The 20743-nt window shown below is 49.6% G+C and overlaps 2 protein-coding genes across 6 annotated transcripts in view; one reads left to right on the top strand and one right to left on the bottom strand.

Annotated features, from left to right (window-relative positions):
- SUMF2 (sulfatase modifying factor 2) overlaps positions 1-9904 on the top strand; it is a 13539-nt gene extending 3635 nt beyond the window's left edge. For both annotated transcript variants that reach the window (XM_015559002.1, XM_006756088.2), the window contains exons 3-9: positions 3188-3302; positions 3746-3790; positions 4124-4274; positions 5484-5539; positions 7590-7674; positions 7848-7992; positions 9197-9904. In XM_015559002.1, the coding sequence (XP_015414488.1) occupies positions 3188-3302; positions 3746-3790; positions 4124-4274; positions 5484-5539; positions 7590-7674; positions 7848-7992; positions 9197-9281 (682 nt within the window). In that variant the 3' untranslated portion in view covers positions 9282-9904. The remainder of the gene's footprint in view (positions 1-3187; positions 3303-3745; positions 3791-4123; positions 4275-5483; positions 5540-7589; positions 7675-7847; positions 7993-9196) is intronic.
- On the bottom strand, positions 7999-18658 carry PHKG1 (phosphorylase kinase, gamma 1 (muscle)). 4 transcript variants are annotated; one of them, XM_006756085.2, is made up of 11 exons: positions 17191-17366; positions 15633-15749; positions 14983-15161; positions 14481-14535; positions 12665-12730; positions 12272-12519; positions 11802-11892; positions 11525-11678; positions 11230-11355; positions 10716-10962; positions 7999-8111 (listed from the first exon to the last, which is right to left on the bottom strand). In XM_006756085.2, the coding sequence occupies exons 1-10, from the start codon at positions 17223-17225 to the stop codon at positions 10717-10719; spliced, it is 1317 nt and encodes a 438-aa protein (XP_006756148.1). In that variant the 5' UTR covers positions 17226-17366; the 3' UTR covers positions 7999-8111; position 10716. The 4 variants fall into 4 exon arrangements, with proteins under 4 accessions (XP_006756148.1, XP_006756149.1, XP_015414487.1 ...); XM_006756086.2 differs by lacking the exons at positions 7999-8111; positions 17191-17366 and adding an exon at positions 18076-18658 and having other exon boundaries at positions 10224-10962; XM_015559001.1 differs by lacking the exon at positions 7999-8111 and having other exon boundaries at positions 10224-10962; positions 17191-17365.
- Between the last annotated feature and the right edge of the window lie 2085 nt (positions 18659-20743).

Raw genomic sequence — 20743 nt, forward strand, 5'->3', positions numbered from 1 at the left:
CTCTAAAATCAGTAAACGCATATTTTAAAAAAAGATTTATTAAAAAAATAGTACAGGGGTGATTATGTAGAGGGGGATGGAGGAAAGAGAGGGAATGGGAAGATAATAAAGCAAATGTACTTAAATGTTACATTTGTGGAGTTAAAACTTTTCAAGATAAAAGGTTATGGGGAAAAACTGATTCAGGAGACACACTGAAATAAGCATAGGATTTTTGATACACTCCTCAGATCCTTTGACTCAGTGATTCCCCCTCTAGGGATTTGTCTGAAGGAAAGAATTAAAGTTGTCCAAAAACATTTAACTGAAAAGATGACATTGTAAACAACTGTTAACAATTTAAGGATTATTTAAACACTAGAGGCCCAGTGTGCACGATTGTGCCAGTAGCTGCTTCTGCTTGCCTCAGCTGACCGCCCCGCCCATTGCTCTGGTAGCTCTCCAAAGCTGATAGCTCTCCGCCCCTAGTAGCTCGTGCTTGTGTGTGTGTGTGTTGCAGGAAGCAACCAATCAATGATTCTCTCTCATCATTGATGTTTCTAACTCTCTCTCCTCCCTTCCTCTCTGAAATCAATAAAAATATATTAAAACATATATATTTAAAAAGTTATGAGATGTTAAGTCAAGAAAGTAGCTTATAAAATAATATATAGCTTATGATCCCATTTTTTAAAACTATGTATATAGAATCACCGAAACTGGTTTGGCTCAGTGGATAGAGCGTCAGCCTGCGGACTGAAAGGTCCCGGGTTAAATTCCAGTCAAGGGCATGTACCTGGGTTGTGGGCACTTCCCCAGTGGGGGATGTTCAGGAGGCAGCTGATTGATGTTTCTCTCTCATCAATGTTTCTAACTTTCTATCTCTCTCTCTTCCTCTCTGTAAAAAATGAATAAAAAATATATTTAAAAAAAACACTGAAAAAAAAAACTATGTATATAGAATGTATATGCATTAAAAAAGTGGAAGTGCATTAGTTAACAGATTTTACCCATATTGTTGTGATTTCCAAATGACAATAATTACAGGGAAGCACCTTGTTAAACAGGGTGGGAGGGTTGGGGAGTGGGGCCAGGAAGAATATGGAATGATACATATTAGTTAGTGTGATAATGGATGATTTTAAATTTCCTCATTTTTCTACAATACCACACGTACTACTTATATGTGCTTTTATTAATTTTTTTTTCTAGATAGAAAGGGAGAGAGAGAATCATCAGTGATGAGAGAGAATCATTGATCGGCTGCCTCCTGCATGCCCCGCACTGGGGATCGAGCCCACAACCCAGGCATGTGCCCTTGACCAGAATCGAACCTGGGACCCTTCAGTCCCCAGGCTGATGTTCTATCCACTGAGCCAAACCAGCTAGGGTGCTTATATGTGCTTTTAAAACATTTTTAAACAGGAAAGTTGTTAAAATTGAAGGAGAAATCATTCCTGATCAGACTTGTACCATATCATGACAACCCAAAATAGATAGCTGCACAGTATGCACCTTTTAGATTTCAAGTTATGACCTAGCCCAGTGGTCGGCAAACTGTGGCTCGCGAGCCACATGCGGCTCTTTGGCCCCTTGAGTGTGGCTCGTCCACAAAATACCGACTTCTGTGCATGGACCACAAAGTTTCAATAGCACGGTATGTGCATGCCTGCACGTGGTATTTTGTGGCAGAGCCACACTCAAGGGGCCAAAGAGCCCCATGTGGCTCACGAGCCGCAGTTTGCCGACCATGACCTAGTGTATGGTAGAAATATAATGTCACCTCTAGTAAGCCCCTAAACTTTGCTTAGAATCCACCTGACTTTGTCTGCCTCTCTGATAAAAGATTCTCAAGCTGTTCAGATGATCTCAATGCCCTCTGAGGGTGAATAATACCTTCTTATATCAGAGGGCTGGCACAGACGAGGTGATAATGAAAACCATCCATCTCACCTTAGTAATCTGTGTGCTGAGACTTGCTAAACCATACCGAGCTATATGAAAATATATTCTAAAATCTCAGCAACTCAATTTTTTTCTTTTGTTTTTGTTTTTTCAGCAGCTTATTTTTATTTGACTCAGTTTCTTTTTTTTTTTTTTTTAATATATTTTATTGATTTTTTCACAGAGAGGAAGGGAGAGAGATAGAGAGTTAGAAACATCAATGAGAGAGAAACATCGATCAGCCGCCTCCTGCACACTCCCCACTGGGGATGTGCCCGCAACCCAGGTACATGCCCTTGACCGGAATCGAACCCGGGACCCCTCAGTCCGCAAGCCGACGCTCCATCCACTGAGCCAAACCGGTCCCGGCTTGACTCAGTTTCTTTATTCTATTAGATGGAAATGATAACACCTGTTCTGCCTCCCTCTCATGAAATTAGGTATGTAAGAAAAACCTTTCAGAAAAGAAACCATTCCCCACCCTTAAATCTTCTCGGCAGCTTTACTTATAATCTCTAAAAACTGGAGATAACCCACATGACCTGCAATTGGTGAATGAGTAAACCAAGTATGGTACATCCATACAGTGAAATACTACTCAGCAATACAAAGGAACAAACTACTGATACCTTTGACAACATGGATGAATCTCAGAAGCATTATGCTAAGTGAAAGAAGCCAGACCCCAAAACTACATCCTGTATAGTTCAATTTATGTGAAAGTATGTATTCCAGGAAAGGCAAAACCATAGGAACAAAAAACAGGGGCACAGAGGTATTTGGGGTATGTTTGATGAAACTGTTCTGGTTCTTGATTGTGGTGATGACTGTATGCTTCGTCAAAGTCATAAAAGCATACACTAAAAAAAACTGAATTTTACTGTATGTGAATTAAACACACGGCAACAGATTTTTTAAAAATATTTTTTTTTTGATTTCAGAGAGGAAGGAAGAGGGGGAGAGAGATAGAAACATCCATGATGAGAGAGAATCATGGATCAGCTGCCTCCTGCAAGTCCCCCACTGGGGATCGAGCCCACAACCCGGCATGTGCCCTTGACCAGAATCAAACCTGGGACCTTATAGCAACAGATTTTCAAAGAAAATCTCCTGCTCAGGGTTTCAGGTGAATTCCTTGGAGTTCATGGGACCTCTGTGATGTGGGACTTACAGGGTGAGGCTAGGTGGGCTCTTCTGCAGCAGGAGAGGTGAGGGTGGAGCACAGAACCCTTTCAGCTGAGCCAAGCGAAATCTCTCTTTTCAGGGAGTTTGTCAGGGAGAAAAAGTACCGGACAGAGGCCGAGACGTTTGGGTGGAGCTTTGTCTTTGAGGACTTTGTCTCAGATGAGCTTAGAAACAAAGCGACTCAGCAAATGAAGGTGAGAAAACCTGGGCTTGGAGCTGAGGGAACGGGAGAGAGTGGGACCTGGACATAGAGGCATGTGGGGTCACCTGGGCCATGGTAGAAATCAGACCTGAGAGCGGGAGGCAGGGAGGAAGTGAGAGAAGCCCTTCCTGGAAGGGTCAAGTGAATACTTCCTCCCAGGAAGGGACCCCTGAGCTGGTTTCTGGGTAGAGAGACTGTAAAGACCCAGATAGATACACATGGGGCTCAAGATACATCCTGCACAAGCAGAACGTCCTGACAGGCCTCCCTCTAATGAGGGCCGTGAGGGGTCAGGCTTCAGAGACTCCAGACACAGCCTCACTTGGACGCCCTGAGTCTTGGCCTGAAGGGTCTGCTCCGCCTCCTATGTGTCAGTCGGGAGGGTGCGCATGGTGGGTTCGAGCATCTTGCAGTCATGCTCTTTCTTCTTTGTAGCCTGTTCTCTGGTGGCTTCCAGTGGAAAGGGCATTCTGGAGGCAGGTAAGGGTTGGTTCCTCCACCTTGTTTTCTACCCCTGGAGGGTTGGCTTCCCTAGCCCCCCTTGCCCATCTAGAAATACTGAGCTAAAAGGAGAAGTTTCAGGAAAACAGCCAAGACACCCTGTTCCCTAGTCCTCTTCCCATCACCTATCCCATTTTTCTTGTCAGTCTCATGTGTAGTCTCTTCGTTCTGGACCTCTCCTCACTCACCAACCTCTCTTCCAATTTCTTTGCTTCCCCTAGTGTTAAAAGCTGAACTTAGGTGCCCTAAGCCTAGCCTTCCTCAGACTTCCCTGAGCTCCCAGAGCCTGTCTCACTTCCTCCTGGCTGTCAGCCTGCAGGTCCCGGCTCTGGCATCCGAGAGAGACTGGAGCTCCCAGTGGTACACGTGAGCTGGAATGATGCGCGGGCCTACTGTGCATGGCAGGGGAAACGGCTGCCTACTGAGGAAGAGTGGGAGTTCGCGGCCCGAGGGGGCTTAAAGGGTATAGAGCTACCAAGGCGATTCCCCTTTGTTCTGCTCTTCATCCTGCCCTGCATGGGGGTCTCTAAAGGGTGGGAAGGGCTCATGCTCCCTAGAGCAGTGAAGGACCAGTTGCTGTTATTTTTATTTCTCATCTATCTCAGACCTATGTAAAATATGTAAAATATGGTATTTATTTAAAATACCATAAAAACTAATAACTGGAAAAATGGAATGAAAAAAACAATTTTTTTTTATTGTTGGAGATTCTACAGAGATGTCATGTTTCAAAAAATACAGTTGGACCAACATAGCATAGAGAAGAGGAGAAGAGTTATCCAAACCACATGCCTTTTCCATGGATGTATAGGGGTTAACCCCTTCCCCAACAATTTTTTTGTTAAAAACGTTTCTTTTTCAGACTAATTTTTTTATTTTGGTTCTATATAGTATTTTTTTTTTAAATATATTTTATTGAGTTTTCACAGAGAGGAAAGGAGAGAGATAGAGAGCTAGAAACATTGATGAGAGAGAAACATCAACCAGCCGCCTCTTGCACATCCCCCACTGGGGATGTGCCCACAACGCTCTATCCACTGAGCCAAACTGGTCTCGGCTCTATATAGTATTTTTGATGCTGGTTATGAAAACAGTTTGTAACTCGTCTTCCTATAAACCATATTTTTTTACCATATTTTCTTAGTATACTCGTCGACGACTGAAAAAGAACATTTTGTGAAAACGAGTATACACGTTTCTGCCGGGGAAGGGGTTTTAATATAAAAAATTGCTCTTTGCTCATAACTTAGTTGTTCTGCAATGGTGATTAAAAAAAGTTATGAGAGTGAAATAGCAATTCACCATATCCAGCCTCTACAGTTTGAACACCAGCTATACCAATAGTCAAAGTTATTAATGTGATAAATGAGGTTGTTTGTTCATTTTGCCAATCGAAGTCCAACGAACAAGTTTCTCAATGGTTACTCTCAATTTCTGCACTGATCTCAACATGCACTGGTCACAGGTGGTTTACAGAGGCATTGATCAGAACCACACCTAGGATTGCACTGCCCTGGGGTAATGCAGGAGGCGGGGCTCCGAATGCAATGCAGTGAGTGGAAGGGATGGGCATGGGATATAAAAATAACCTCCTTTCGGTTCTCTCGCTCGCTCTCTGTCTTTCCCAACTCTTCACCTCTCCCCCCAATGCTTTCTCCTTGCTCTCCCGCAGGTCAGGTTTATCCCTGGGGAAACAAGTTCCAGCCAAACCGCACCAACCTGTGGCAGGTAAGACATGCATTCCTCACTCTGTCCTTTCTCGGAGCAGTGAGGCCTGCTGTCGGCTGGGCACTGTGTTAGGTGTGGGCTTCAGAGGGCTGTGTCCTAAAGCTGGAAAGGGCGAAGCCGGAGACGAGGCGGTGGTGCACAGTGTGCGCAGGAGGAAATCATTCATTGCCTGAGAGTTCAGAGATGACATTTGAGCTGATCAAATAGGATTTTGCTAAGTGAAAAGAGGAGGAAAGGGTGTTGTCCAGCACCACAGCATGCGTGTTGGCATTGTGTTAGCAAAGGGTACTGTCTGTTTGGAAACGTGCCAGATTCAGAGAGACTGGAGCATGGGGAAATGGTGGGGGTCCAGGTGGTGTTGGGGGATGAAGTAGACAGTGGGTTGGAGGCAGATATTGGAGCAGATGCGCCAAGATGGGGTTTTAGGTTTTACCCTCTCGGCAGTGGGGAGCCAAATGGAGGTTGCTATACAGGGGAGTAACAATATCAGATGTTGACTTGGGGAAGTTAACTCTTGCTAATTATGCAGGACTAGATGAAGCAGAGCTGCAGAGGTGGCAAGGGGTGTCTAGGTGGTTATAAACACTTGAATTAAGTGGAAGTGGAATAGAGAGGAAGCCCAATGGAAGAGGCATGTCTGAGCAGATGGACAGGGTTTGGTAATTAATCGAATGTGGTGGGGTGGAAGAGAGTTGGACTCAAGCATGAATCCAAGCTTGGGCAACAGAGTGATGGTGCCACCATTATCCAAATAGATAATATGCTTGTTGGGTCAGAGGGACAGAACTTGGTCAGGGTAGGATCAGCTTAGCTTAGGATGCCTTTGGGTCTTTTATATGTTCAGTCAGAGGTTGAAAATATGAGTCTGAAACTTAGGACAGAAGTCTGGGTCAGAGCAAGTAGCTTGCGAGTCATAAGCATGTACCTTAGGAAAGAATGATCCTGTCCTCCCACACTGGCCAGGAGACGCTGTAGAGTGAGCGGAGCACAGCCTCAGTATTTTGGGGGGAAGCATTGATAGGGGCCTGAGAGGGAGACTGGACCTTTCAGATGATCTTGGGATCAGAGCTTTGCAGAAAGAGAAATCTGACATACACTGTTTGATCTTTGATAAATTAACCATTTTGAGCCTCAGTTGCTAGTTTCTTTTTTTTAAAAATATTTTATTGATTTTCCACAAAGAGGAAGGGAGAGGGATAGAGAGTTAGAAACATTAATGAGAGAGAAACATCCATCGGCTGCCTCCTGCACACCTCCCACTGGGGCTGTGCCCGCAACCAGGGTACATGCCCTTGACCGGAATCGAACCTGGGACCCTTCAGTCCGCAGGCCGATGCTCTATCCACTGAGCCAAGCCAGTCAGGGCAGTTGCTAGTTTCTTAAAGGGAGAGGATACTTGCCTCACAACCTTGCAAGGATTAAATTAAAAGATATAAGTGTAGCAGCCCTAGCACATAGTAGGTGTTGAGTAAATTATAGCCCCTTCATCTTCCCTTTCATAAGAGCAGTTTCCAGAGTCGTGGCAGCTGAACCCAATTTTAATGAGAGGCGTGAACAAGTTAAATAAATTGCATTCACAAATATAGGTTACTTTTTGAAGAGTTTTGGTGGTAAAGAGCAAGAGGTGAGAAAGGTAGAGTCAGGGCAGATGAGGCAGGGTTAAACCTGTTGGTGGTAGAAGAGAAAGGGGTGGTTCCTGAGAAGGTGGAGGGTGCAGGGCATGGAGAAGGAGAGGAAGAGCCTTCCTTCCCAAGGCTCTGAGCATGGGGTTCAAGGCCGAGGGGACGAAGTCTCTGAGGATGGAGACAGTGGAGTGGGATGGGCTTGACACGGACCACAGCGAGCACAGGGAAACCACACACTTCCTGATCCAGCTGGAGGTCCTGGTGGAGGACCTGAGGCAGCTGGTTTGGGAGCTCAGGTTGGGAACCTCAGGTCACTGCCACGTGCCCTTCCCCCTATTCCAGATGACCTTGGTTTCCTTGTGGGCAGGCAGGAACACCTGCCATGGGACAGGATGGCAAATCTTTTATCCTGAATCTCTTCTCAGGGAAAGTTCCCCAAGGGTGACAAGGCTGAGGACGGCTTCCATGGGGTCTCCCCAGTGAACGCGTTCCCCCCACAGAATAACTATGGTAAGATTTCTTATCGGTCTCCATCAACACTCACACGTGGCTGGTGGGAGCATTCTGCCTGATGGATGAGGCAGAGAGAAGCACCTGGGGCAGCATTTGCTCCCAGGGCTTTGATGGCTCACAGGCATGTGTGATGCTTTCCAGTGGTGAACTGACCCCCTGCTGTGCTGCAGGGCTCTATGACCTCGTGGGCAACGTGTGGGAGTGGACAGCGTCACCATACCAGGGTGCAAACCCGGATATGCGTGTCCTCCGGGGGGCATCCTGGATCGACACATCCGATGGTTCTGCCAATCACCGGGCCCGGGTCACCACCAGGTGAGGAGCTTGGTAGCTGAGGGCTGAGGGGCTGGAGGTGACCTCACAGAGCACAGGTGGCACCACAACTGGTGTTGGCACTCCTTCTGCATCTCTACTTGCACCAGGAGATGTGGGTACTGAAAAGGAAGCGGGTAGCGCTTGCCAGGAAAAAGAAAATAGTCCAGGACAGCGTGTGCCTTTTCTTCTCAGCTCTCACACCCAGGGAGACTCTGTGCCCAGCATCTCAGTTACATGGGCTTCTCTTCTTGTCCTCATCAGTAGGTGTGCGGAGGGGGGGAGTAGAATGGCCACATCAATAGGTCATGGCCATGGGTCATGGAAATATTGACTCTTCAAACAGGCGGGCGCATGGAAAATCATTTCTACAACCATTTTGATTTACAGTCAAGTTAAAAATGGGCCCAGGAGGGTCCTGGGACCTGCTCATTTCAAACAGGTGGTTAGTGGTGGCACCTGGATGGAGGCATCCTAGGCTGCTGGTCCCCTGCTAGGACTTGCTGCTTCGTTTGCCAGTAGATTTATTTTGGTTGATCTCCCTGCAACTCCTCCTATTCTTTGGCTCCATAAGGACTGTAGAGGCCACTCAGGATATCAGATTTGGAGGTGTTTCTTTGACCCACAAAGGCCCCTGAATTCTCTCTTTTTTAGGACAAAGTGGTAGAAAAAGTACTGGCCTAGAACCAGGAAACTGGGTTTGACATTGATTCTGTTGTGCTGTTGGAGCAATAGTTGGCCTTGGGCAAGATATTTAACTCTTTCTAGTATCTGCTCCTGGGTCTCTAAAATGGTGAACACACCTTGCCTTCCATAGCAGTTGGGAAATGGCAAGCGAGGGAATTCACTTGAAACTTTTTTGAAAAGTATGGAGAACTGACTGGCGCTGTGATACTCTCACTAACTGCCAACAGGTTTTTTCCGGCTGAGTTATTCCTAACCACCAACAGTCACAGGTGCTAGTCATGGCCTCTCCTGCCTTCCAGCTCAGTCTCTCAGGACCACCGTCACTTCCTCCACCCATCCCCAAGGCCGCTTCCTGTCCCCGGGACTGCCCTCTGACCAGGCTTCTTTCCAGACCACGCCCTCCACAGTCCTGGGGCCCCCCAGGTCGCAGCAGGCCCTGGGAGGTGGAACAGGAAAGTTGGGTAAGGCCCAAGGCCCCTTTCTCAACCTGTTCATTCTCTCTCCCCTTCTCTGGTGGCAGGATGGGCAACACTCCAGATTCAGCGTCTGACAACCTAGGCTTCCGCTGTGCTTCCAATATAGGCCGACTGCCTGGGGAGCTGTGAGCAGCCACGCACAGCCACGAAGAGTGCCCCGTGGTACCCATGCCACTCACTGGCCACATATCAAACAGCCAAGCTCTTCAACTTCCACCTTCTCCTCCTCTGCCCCTTGTGACGGGCACCTCTCACCTGGTGGCAGGTGGGCGGGAGAGGCCTCTCGCCTCAGGGAGGCCATGTCTCTTGGTGAAGGGCCCCAACACACTGATTGTGGCCAGGAGCTGGGTGTTTTTATTAGAGGTCAAATATCAACCATACAGGGGCCAAGTACTCAAACAATCAGGGCAGCATCCTCTTAAAGGCAGTGTGTTAAAATCCTTTTAAGTCTGTTCCCTTCCCCTTTCTCGGTGTCTGATTCAGGGACCTGACATTGTTTCTTAGGGCAGAATTTCCCCACTTCTCTGTTTTCCCAGCAAATTGCTGTGGAAAGGAGATGCTGCCTTCATTTGTATAGTGTTTCTGTGTGCCTCTGAAGGCACTTGATTTCCACTCTCTGTATGTGAAATGGAGAAATGTGGGCTCTTTAAAGCGCAATTCAGTCTTCAAAGGGTCCAGGACAGTGGTTCTCAACCTTCCTAGTGCCACGACCCTTTAATACAGTTCCTCATGTTGTGGTGACCCCCAACCATAAAATTATTTTTGTTGCTACTTCATAACTGTAATTTTGCTATTGTTATGAATCGTAATGTAAATATCTGATATGCAGGATGTATTTTCATGGTTACAAATTGAACATAATGAAAGCATAGTGATCAATCACAAAAACAATATGTAATTATATATGTGTTTTCCAATGGTTTTAGGCGACCCCTGTGAAAGGGTCATTGGACCCACAAAGGGGTCGCGACCCACAGGTTGAGAACCGCTGGTCTAGGAGAACGGCATTAACCAGGCCAAACTGTGCCTCCTGCGAGTCACAAAGTAAATGATACTCCAGAAACAAACATGAGAAGTGTCCCTTTCTGTTGTTAATTATGCAAGGGCTTCCTTATGCCTCTGGAAACCTGTCCCCTGGAGAAGGACCTGCTCCCATGGTGTCACTGGACATTGTGAGGTCAGTAAAATCCCCCGTGACTGTATATCTCAGACGGCTGTCTGTTTTCTCCTCACCCTGGGACCCTAAGGGAAGTGTATCCGAGGGTCAGTAACTCTGGGCCTCCCCTGAGCAGACACTGAGATGGTGGTACCACTGGGAGGTGGAGAAGCCGGAAGGCTTCTGGCGGTCGGACCACATCCGGTGCCCTCCTCTGTGCCCAGGCCCCAACTGCATTGTGATGGGAGTGCCTTTCGCTTGTGCAGAGCCTCTGAGGGGAGAGTGGCCCAGGTCCAGCGGTTCTGGTCTGGACCAATGCCTTCTCTGCACAACCTCATTCCTTTGACGAGTGTTTCTGTGGCTTCCCCTCCCTGCCTCCCCCTCCCCCGCATCCCTCCTGCCAGCACCTCAGTAGTCCTCCTCAGCCGGGGAGAGCAGCACAGCCTTGGGTGTGTTCTCAAAGAGCGCAGCCCGGTTCTGCTCCTGGCCCTTCTTCACCCAGTGGCCATAGATTCGGAAAGCATAGGCATCGATGAGCCGGCGCAGAGGCCGGAGGGAATAGGGGTCACGCATGATGATCTCCCGGGTCACAGGCTTCACCCGATGGTACTGGTAGTAGATCCGCACTGAAGCCAGCACTGTCAGAGCGATCACCTGCGGGGGGAGGGCCAGGTCTGAGAGCCTGGAGTGCCCCCTGGGTCCTTCCCAGTGTTCCCCCAGTTCCTGCCCTACCAGTACTGGCAGGCATTTAGACTGTCAGAGGACATCTGTCTTCCCTGGAGCCAGAGTTCTGGGAACCATCAGGGGTGGGTGGGAAGGGGAGGGCAGATACCCTAGAAACCCTAGCCTCTAAGTAGTATGAGTAGTGGTCCCTGGGGGGCTTGGGCTCCAGGGCCCTGGATGGGAAGGGAGCTTCAATACCTTGAACTTGCCCCGCGGGCTGAAGTGCCGCACTTCTTCCACGTCATACTGCTGGAAGAAGGGATGCGCTAAGGCCTCTTCTGCCGTCAGGCGGCCCTGGGGGTTCACCACCAAGAAGCGGGAAACCTGAGAGAACGGGGTGGGTAGTGAAAACAGCAAGGCAGGCTCCCTGCCAGCGCTTCAGAAGCCTTGGGGTCTCCTAGCAGACCCCTCCCTCCTGTGCCCGGCACCCCCTCCCACCCCCCCACGGTGGACTGCCCCTTGAGCCCAGGAGCCAGCGGGCCTGGCCCCTCACCAGGTCTTTCACGGTGTCCGAGTAATCATCCCACTCGGGTGAGCCAAACTGGTAGTGGCCGCTCATGATCATCCTCAGCATCAGCATCTGCTTCCGGTGCCAGAAGGGCGGGGAGCCAGCCAGCAGGGTGTACATGATGACCCCTGTGCTCCACCTGGCACCAGGTGGGTGGGAGGAAGGCAGGGGGACTGGCTGTAGCTCCGGCCAGTTCCTCCCCTCCCCAGCCAGGTGTTTCGGCCATGGTGGCATCCCTGTCCCTTCCCCCCAACACACTCACATGTCCACCTCCTTCCCGTAGCCCGGGTGGTCACTGTTCATGGAGCACTCAATGATCTCGGGGGCCAGGTAACTGGGGGTCCCACAGATCTCTGCAGGAACAATTACCATCAGATAGGTCAGCAGGAGGCACTTGGAAGAAGAAGGTTCGAAGAAACAAGATAGAACAGAAATAGTGCTTGGTCTGGGACTCGCCTAGCACTGGCCAACTTCAGGGCCAAGGGCAGGGGCCAGAGATGGCTCGTAGGGCCACCCACTTGGGGCCTGTTGGTTCCCTGGTCACATCTAACTGTTCTGGCCTAGAACTCAGGCCGTGGGAACCTGGCTCAACTCGGTCCTGAGAAGAGGACCTGCCTGAAAAGGCACCTAACCCTGAAATGATAGGATTTTTATTCTGGGGGATATAGGGGAGGGTCCCAGACAATCTCTGTTCCTGGGAGTTGGTGAGAAAGCCAGGCCTCGTTACCAGACCTCGTAGCTTCTCTCCTGGCTTCAGCTGGCAGGAAAAGCCAAAGTCTGTGAGCTTGATGTTCATGTCATCGTCCAAGAGGATGTTTTCGGGCTTCAGGTCCCGGTGGACGATGTCGAGTTTGTGCAAGGTGCAGATCACCTCCAGCAGGGCTCTCATAATCTTCCTGGGGTGGGACAGGAGCGTGTCACTCTGCTCTCTGCAGGGCCAGGTGGCGGGGAGGGAGACCAAAGCCCACATACCAGGCCGACTGCACAGGAGAGAGGGCGGCTGGGAGGGTCGGGCTGAGCCAAGGAGGGAGGTCACAGCCCAGCGGTGCACACCCTCTGAGACCTGGGTGCCTGTCGCACTGGGGCTTGGGCAGGGAGTGGGGAGAGGGACACGTGGACCCTCACCTGGTTTCCTTCTCACTCAGGGTGACCTTCTCAGTGAGGTAATCAAAGAGCTCCCCTTTCTTCATCCTGTGGTGACAGAGGGTTTGTAGCTGGATTGATCCCAAGACCACCCCATTCTTAGCCTGCTCCCAGAGAGCTCTTCCTCACCCCAATCCCTCCGGAGGCAAAGGACCAGGGTCTGCAGGGAGGAGCTGGGAAGTGAGTGGAGAGGTTGTCTGGGAAGATTGGAACAAGAGCAAGGGAGGCTGGAGGGGTGGTATGGCATCAGTGTGAGGGTCTCTCCCATCTGTGGGAGTGACAGCATGGACAGATCTATCAGGGCCAAAATCAAGGGCTGGGAGATGAAAAACTGGCCGAAGGCCCTCCTGGTCCAAGGGCCCAGACCCCGATCAGAAGGACAGGAGTATCCTGATATTTTTCAGGAACAAATGGAATGAGTGTTGAGTGTTGGAGGAGCAGTTGTGCCTGTTAGGATTAAGAATTGTAGTTCAACCTTCTCACTTCTTGGGATGCTCTATAAAGAGGTGTCCGTTAGAAAAATCTAGTCATAACCTGGAGGGCAACTTGGGGCAGCATTAAAAATAGATTCCCCAAGTAACTTCTTCAAAGGTTAGGGACATCTGAGCTGCCCCCAAGGGCAGGGCCACTGAGCGGAGCTGGGACAGCTGCGGCTGGTCCAGTCTGGAGGGTCCCTGGGAAAGTCTCCCTGTGTTAAATAGGAAAGGTGCATCCTGCCCCCTCTCACCCGCTCCTCCAGGGAAAGCAGTTGGATTCCTAGGGCACAAGGGATGTTGCTGGAGTCCCAGAGAGGCAAGAAAACCATTGAGCTTAGCTACTAGGGCAGGGAGAGGGGTTCCATTTGAAGAAACAACCTAGAATTCACAGATATAAGCCTTGCTTTATACACTATCTGCACTGTGTTCCTAAAAAGCAACATGTGAGTCCCATTTTTGTTGTTTTAATTGCAACTTAAAGACACTAGGTGAACTCACTATTAGCAATAGCAGCAGCAGCAGCAGCAGCAGGTTTACCTGTAAGTACTGGGGACTGTGCAAGGTACATGAGCAGGCTCTGCCTTCTGGAGCCGGCCGTTTAATTGTACACACAGGCCAAGTTACGTGTTTCTCCAAGCAAAACCACAATAGGGCCACAATAGGAAACGTTCCAACAATACAAAGTTTAACTGAATAATGTTCTCAAGAAATTCAGTCCCTAAATTAGCTGTTATATAGGGAGAAATCAAGACACCCTTTAACAGTGAGCCATGCAGAGAGATTTCTGTTCTTCAACAAGGACTCAGTGGAGTGGGGAAGCAACGAGCCAGGGAATTCTTTTTGCTGGGAACCTTTTCTAACAAAAAGGGCAATAATGCCCTGGCCAGTGTGGTTCAGTGGATAGAGCATCAGCCCAAGGGTCTCAGGCTTGATTCCCAGTCAAGGGCACGTCTCTGGATTGTGGGTTCACTCCCTGGCCCAGTCGGGTGCATGTGGGAGGTAGCCAGTCGTGTCTCTCTCACATTCCCCACCCCCTCTCTCTCCCTCTTCTCCAATCCCTCCCTCCCTTCCAACCTCTCTAAAAATCACTGGCAAAAAGTATCCTTGGGTGAGGATTAACAAGGTAAAGAAAGAAAGCCTCCAGCCCATAAGTGGTGAACCCAGGATTCAAAGCCGGGGAGCCTGACCCCCGGGGCTGACCTGCCTAAAACACTTGTGATCCTACTTGGCATCTACAGTGGGCTGGCTGCTGGATGGGAGACCACATGGGAAGTTCTCTGATGAGGCTCTGGGTATGGCTGGCTCCAGGGCTGGGTACTTACAGATCAAACACCAAGAAGAAGAAAGTGTTGGTCTCATAATTGTCCTTCAGCTGTACTGAAATGGAAATGGCTGGCTTGCCTCAGGGAGCAGAGGAGCCTGGGCAGAGGCAGTGGGGTCTAGGGGCAGGGGTAGGAAAGCTGCTGGGGCCGACTGCACAATTGAAGGGGGTATCTGGATGCTACTCCAAGGGGGCCCCCTAGGGGAGGGGGCAGGCCCAGTGACTTCACACCCCACTCCCCCGCCCTCACCCAGTCCCAGACCTGCCGGTGACCCCTTCTGTCTGGCTGGGAGAGGAGGCTTCGAGCTGAGTCCCCGGAGCAGTCTTCCTGGAGGTTGGAGCTCGGAACCTCAAGCCTCAGGGACTGGGCCGGTGGGCCTCAGGGTGCAGGAGACACCCTGGCCAATTCTGGCTAGCTGCATGGTGGGCTGCACTCCCTGACTTGGGTTCTCAGGGCAGAAGCAAGGTGGAGCTCCCTGCTTTGGCTGGTAGCCAGCACTCACCGATGTTGGGGTACCCTGACACCTTGCGCAGGATGTCCACCTCCTTCAGCGTGGCCTCTCGCAGCTCCTGCACCTCCTTGGGGCTGAAGCTGCCCCCGCCAGTGACGTCAATGATCTTCACAGCATACTCCTTGCGCGTGGGCTTGTGGATACAGCGCCTGACGACACTGCTAACTCCCCTGGGGGTGCAGAGGACAGGTGCTCTCAGCGGGTGCCCCAAGTCCAGGCCACAGCAAAGATGTCCTGCCTTGTCCCCCAACTCCCTGTGAGCTTTTGGGAGAAGCAGGATGCTGATGAGTCACAAGCCTGGTCTCAGGCCTCTTAACTCCCAGTTCAGTGTTCGTTCACACATAGATAGGCCATACACTCTCAAGGCCATAGCTTCGTTTGACCCCTGATCTCCGACCCTGGCCCAAAGCTGGGTTTGGATGTGCATGTCACCAGCGTCAGTCAGGGTTGCGGGAAGCTCTTTGCCAGGAGAGGTCCCTGATCTGGGTATTCACACCCTACCTTCCTGGTCAGGAGGGGAGGACCCAAACTGAGGGATGGAAATGGCCTGGGTGCCCAGGGTCCAGCAGGGATTGGCCCAGAGGTTGGCAGAGCCGGCTGGAGCCTCGGACAGTGTTTCCTGGAAAAGGTCTGGGCCTTACCTGCCCAGGATCTCCTTGGGCTCATAGTTCTCATAGAAACCCTCTGTGGAATGTGAGTCGTCCAGCTGCGCCTCGTCCCGCGTCATGCTCAGCTCCTTGGGGTGGTTCTGAAGGGCTCTGAGAGGGAACAGAAAGATGCTGTCAGCGCTCCCGGCCTGGGGGATGTGCTCTTTGAGGGTGGGAACCAGTTTTCATGCATTTTTGTCTCACCTAGCACAGGGCTGGACTATTGTGAATGTTCAAAATGAATGAGATTTGAAAAAATGCTTTGAAAAGAGTCGAGCATCGTTCTTCCCACTGGCTGTAAACTCTTGTGAGTCCAGGTGACCATGTTTCCCTGCATGTTCTCACAGTAAGCTGCTCCCCCTGGGGGAGGGGATAGGCAGCCAGGCCCAGGCCTGCGGGGACATCGGGACCCAAGGTTAGCTCTGAGGAGGCCGGCACAGCCTTGATTTTAGAAAGAACTACCGAGGCCCTGGCTGGTTAGCTCATTTGGTTAGAGCAGTGGTTCCCAAAGTGGGCCACATGCCTCCCAGGGGGGGCAATTTGATTTTTAAGAGAGGCAATTGGAGAATGAGTTATTAACAGTGACTTTTTTTGCATTTCTTATGGTTCTAGGGGCCTCATATACAATCTATAAATGTATATTGTGACCTATTTATGCATTTCAGTTCTCTTGGGGGGAGGATCAGGATTTTAGAGATGCTTAAGTGGGGCATGGCCAAAAAAGGTTGGGAGCCACTGGGTTAGAGTATCATCCCAATATGCCAAGGTCGTGGGTTCAATCCCTGGTCAGGGCACATACAAGAATCAACCAATGAATGCATAAATACGTGGAACAACAAATCTATGTCTTTCTCCCTCCCTCCCTCTCTAAAATTAATCAATAAAAATAAATTTAGACAGAACCACAGAGAACCTCTCCAGAGGGCAAAGTAAAGTGGCTTCCTTTCCTCTTTGGGGACATGAGGCTGGTCCTGCTTACTTCTGCCTGCTCTCTGCACTTGTGGAAAAGGTAGAAGCCGCACAATTTCATCTTCTTAATATGCTGCCCTTACAGCCTGTCCTTACCTACCCCAGTCCCGTCTGACCCTGAAAACGCCCCTTCTTTCAGAACATGCTTTCTCACTCATTTTGTCCTTACCCTGGACTTTCATAACCATCTTTCATGCCTTCATCCTTTTATATTCTTTGAAAAGCACTGTGCCAGATGCCCTGAGGGATGCAGAGCTTGATGGGGGAATTCTGGTCCCAGCCTCCGCTATCACTTGCCAGTGTGTGCTGTCATGTCCCCCATTAAGCTGTGATCTTGTCTAGGATGTCCCAGCCCCAGCCATCCTGCCCCTCTGTATGCATCCAGTGCAGGCACATAGCAGGAGCTGCTCCCGGAAGGTGAGTTGATGGTGGGGGTATTCTTTTGGTGCAGGGTCTGTCAGCAGAATGGCCCGTGTCCTACTAGCGATGGCCCGTGAGCCCTGAGTGGTCCTGCCACAGTGTGGGGCAGTACAGAGCCAGGACATCCAGGCCTGGACAGAGGAGCTAAGCTCCGGGTACTGACCTTGGATGAAGGGTTTGAGGAATGGACAAAGTCATCCACCAACAGGAAGAACAGCAGACAGAAAATGGGCACAGCTGCCACTGAGCAGGGTCCACACTCTTCTAGTCCCATGTCTCCTGCCTTTTCTGGGCCCAACAAGGCCTGGCTTGTCACAGGGGCTGATTTGCTGACCAGCCAAGCTCCAGCCCTGGCTGCCTCAGGCCTCGGGCTGGCCGTTCCAGGAAGCCCGGTGTCCCCACTGCTGGGTGCCTGGTTATCAGAAGCCTCCTGCCAGCAGCAGGCTGCTTCTGTCCTGTCAGCAACCCCAACTGAGCACAGGAGAGTCTGTTCCCTGTAACATCAAGTTCATTTCCTGGCAAGTCCTTATAAGTTCTCAACACTGCGTAGCACCAGCTCTTTACCTTCCCCCAGCCCTTCCCGGGCAGAGAATACATCTGGACCCACCCAGGATGCCATCCGGCTGGGGATGCATTCCACGGCATGGCCAGGTCCAGCTGATTCTGATGGCATTCATCTCTCTTGGTGTGGGCTGAGGAGGTTTCTCTTGTTCCCTCCTTTGGCTCCAGGCCTAACTTGGGGCTGTTTTTATGCGTCTGTTCACTGCCTCCACCTGCACCCCCACACTCTTCCCGAAACCCTTTTGAAATGGGTCACCAAATAGGTTTAATCCTTTCTGGAACATACTGTCCTTTCCAAAACTCAGTCTGAATCAGTCACAGGGACCCACTTTCTAAACTCTGGAGTCAGTGCCGTCATTCTTCTGGTCCACCTGCCTTCAGAAGGGAAGTGGGTCTAACGGACTTTGGGGTTTCTACTCTAACCCACAGCCTCCCCCTAACCCTGTCTGCCGCCTGGCTTTTGTCCATCACTGGCTCAGCTACTCACCGTTAGGTCCTCACAGGCCCTTGAGTAGACTTGACAGGAATCTCAAAGGTCCCAGAGCCCCTTGTAGGGAGGGGACAACAGAGGACTGCAGTGTGTCCTGAGCCGACAGCTGTGGCCGGAGCAGGATATTTTGCTGCTCTTCCTTCGTGCTTTGCTACTTGATGAGGGAAGGCAGAGGTGCCAAAAATAAATCACCAGAGCAAACCCGGGATGCAGGCCAAGGCTCCGCAAGGGACAACGCACAGGAGTCTCTCCAGCGGCGACCTCTGGTGGCGGGTGAGGGAAGTTCGGGTGACCTGGGAACAGGCGTGACAGCATGAGGCGACGATTTTCCTTCTGGAGCTACTTGGTCTCCAGGCCCAGAGGGTCTAAAGCCAACCTGATTCTCTGGGAGCCGTTTCTGTGTTTGGTGTGATCAGGGAACAGCACACTGGTGCACCCACGCTAGTGCTGGGACCTGGACATCAGGATCTGCTCAGGGACAGTTTGTGTGGCTGCCCCACAAAATGCAGACCTTAAAGGTTAGGGAACATCCCCTTCAAGGAATTGACCTTGGATCTGTCTCCATTCTCATCCTTAACCCATTTTGTTGTCAGCCTGAAGTTTCTACTGGGAAGAGTTTTTTTTAATATATTTTTTTATTGATTTCAGAGAGGGAGAGGGAGAAACATCAATGATGAGGATTATTTATCAGCTGCCTCCTGCATGCTCCCTACTGGGTATGGAGCCTACAACCGAGACATATGCCTGACCAGGAGGGATTGTGGGAGGGCTCCAGGGCGTGTCTGGCCCATCTCAGTCCCCAGCAGCCTTAGCATATCATTAGCATATAATTGAACCGAGACCTCTGGTTCATAGGTCGATGCTCAACCACTGAGCCATGTTGGCTGGGCAACTACGGGGAAGACTTCAGTGTGCCAGGAAAAGCATATGGGCTCTGTATGCAACTCTGAGCTCTTTGGGTGAGTATGATTCTACCTTAAGAGGCTGACAGAATTGGGAATAATGTATACAACATGGTAGCACACAGTAGACACTTATTGCTCTCCCTTATTCTAAAGCAACCTTTTTTCAAACCCTTAATTCTAATATACAAAACAAAGGGAGGGGTAATCTACATGTGCTTCATAGGAGCTGAGCCCATAAACATCCATTTGACTAGCATATTACAAAGCACTTCACTTGGACCCCAAAACTTTGGTATTAGCCAATTTTAGAGAATGTTTGACTTGTTCAGCATAAAAAAAAATAGGTGAGTAGGAGTGGCTAGATTAACCCCAGTTGTGGGTCCAAGTGCTCTCTTGGTTCTATCATGCTGACCATCTCTTTTTCACTCTGGGGAAATACTTTGCTGAATTGCTACATAGAAAGGAGTTGATGACTTCAGGGTTGAGTTTTATGCCTAAAGGTCTTATTTATTGATGCAGCTTTTGGCTCCAAGGATGAAAACACTTTAATCTCATCCTTTTACTTACTGTCAATAAGCCTTTTTTTTCCTGATTCTAGACTAGACTTGACTTGTACTAGTTTATACTTTGAATGCATGACAGAATCCCTTCTGACCTTAGGGGAAAAGACTAATGCACCCATAGGATCATTCCCAGTGCCTTTCTCTGGGGAGCCATGGTTCCTACCAGAGGCCAGGCCAGGCAGACTCTTGCATTTTATTGCTGACTTATTTTCCTTTGATTCACTAATTTAATGATATCTGGGTACCCACTATAGACCATCACGCCTTGGATGTAAGGGGCAATTAACACTGAGCCTCCAGGATAATGGGCAAAGGAGTCCACTGACGAACCCAGGAGGGACTGTTAGAGGACTCGCCAGGAGTGAATTATCTGTGGTCATTCAGATGCTCAGGGTAAGGCAGTCTTGGCCCCTTTCAGGAACTGAATGATTTGGTAGAAAAGGGCACTCCAAGAACAGCTGAGGACAGGAGGCAGCAACTGAGTAAGTCACTCATTCAACATCAACTCACCCTATAGTAAGAGGTCTCTAAGACTTAAGAGGGGGGAAACCAGATAACAGAACCTATGAAAGGTACATTTAAAAACTGAAAAAGTGCAAGAGCATAATGTAGACTTGGAGATCAACTCGTAAAATTTTTAGTTCTTTGAGGTTTAGAGCTTGGTTAGCAAAAATGGTGCACCTCAAATTGAGTCCACCTAAAGACAATTGCAGCTCACCTGCGTCTTTCATGAAGTGGGAGCTACAATGCCTAAAGTTAGAAAAACATCTATAGGAGAACTGCGTGTTATTAAGAGAATGGTTTACACCTCTGATCAAACTAATTGGATATGCTAGGGCAGTGGTCGGCAAACTCATTAGTTAACAGGACCAAATATCAACAGTATGATTGAAATTTCTTTTGAGAGCCAAATTTTTTAAACTTTATATAGGTAGGCACATTGTTATTAACTTAATTAGGGTACTCCTAAGGCTTAGGAAGAGCCACACTCAAGGGGCCAAAGAGCCGCAGTTTGCCGACCACTGTCTAAGGAACAGTGACAAATAGTGCTCACAGGGTACCCACTTACTCTTCACCCGATTAGAACATTAGTATTTTAAAGTTTCTTGTTACTGCTCGGTTTATTGAACACTGGCTCTGAAGGCTTATAGTACCTGGAACCTTTTTAATGGGTAACATGTTTGCTAGTGAACTACT

This window comes from Myotis davidii, unplaced genomic scaffold (genome assembly GCF_000327345.1).
Source record: "Myotis davidii unplaced genomic scaffold, ASM32734v1 scaffold554, whole genome shotgun sequence".
In the NCBI taxonomy this organism is placed as follows: Eukaryota; Metazoa; Chordata; class Mammalia; order Chiroptera; family Vespertilionidae; genus Myotis; species Myotis davidii.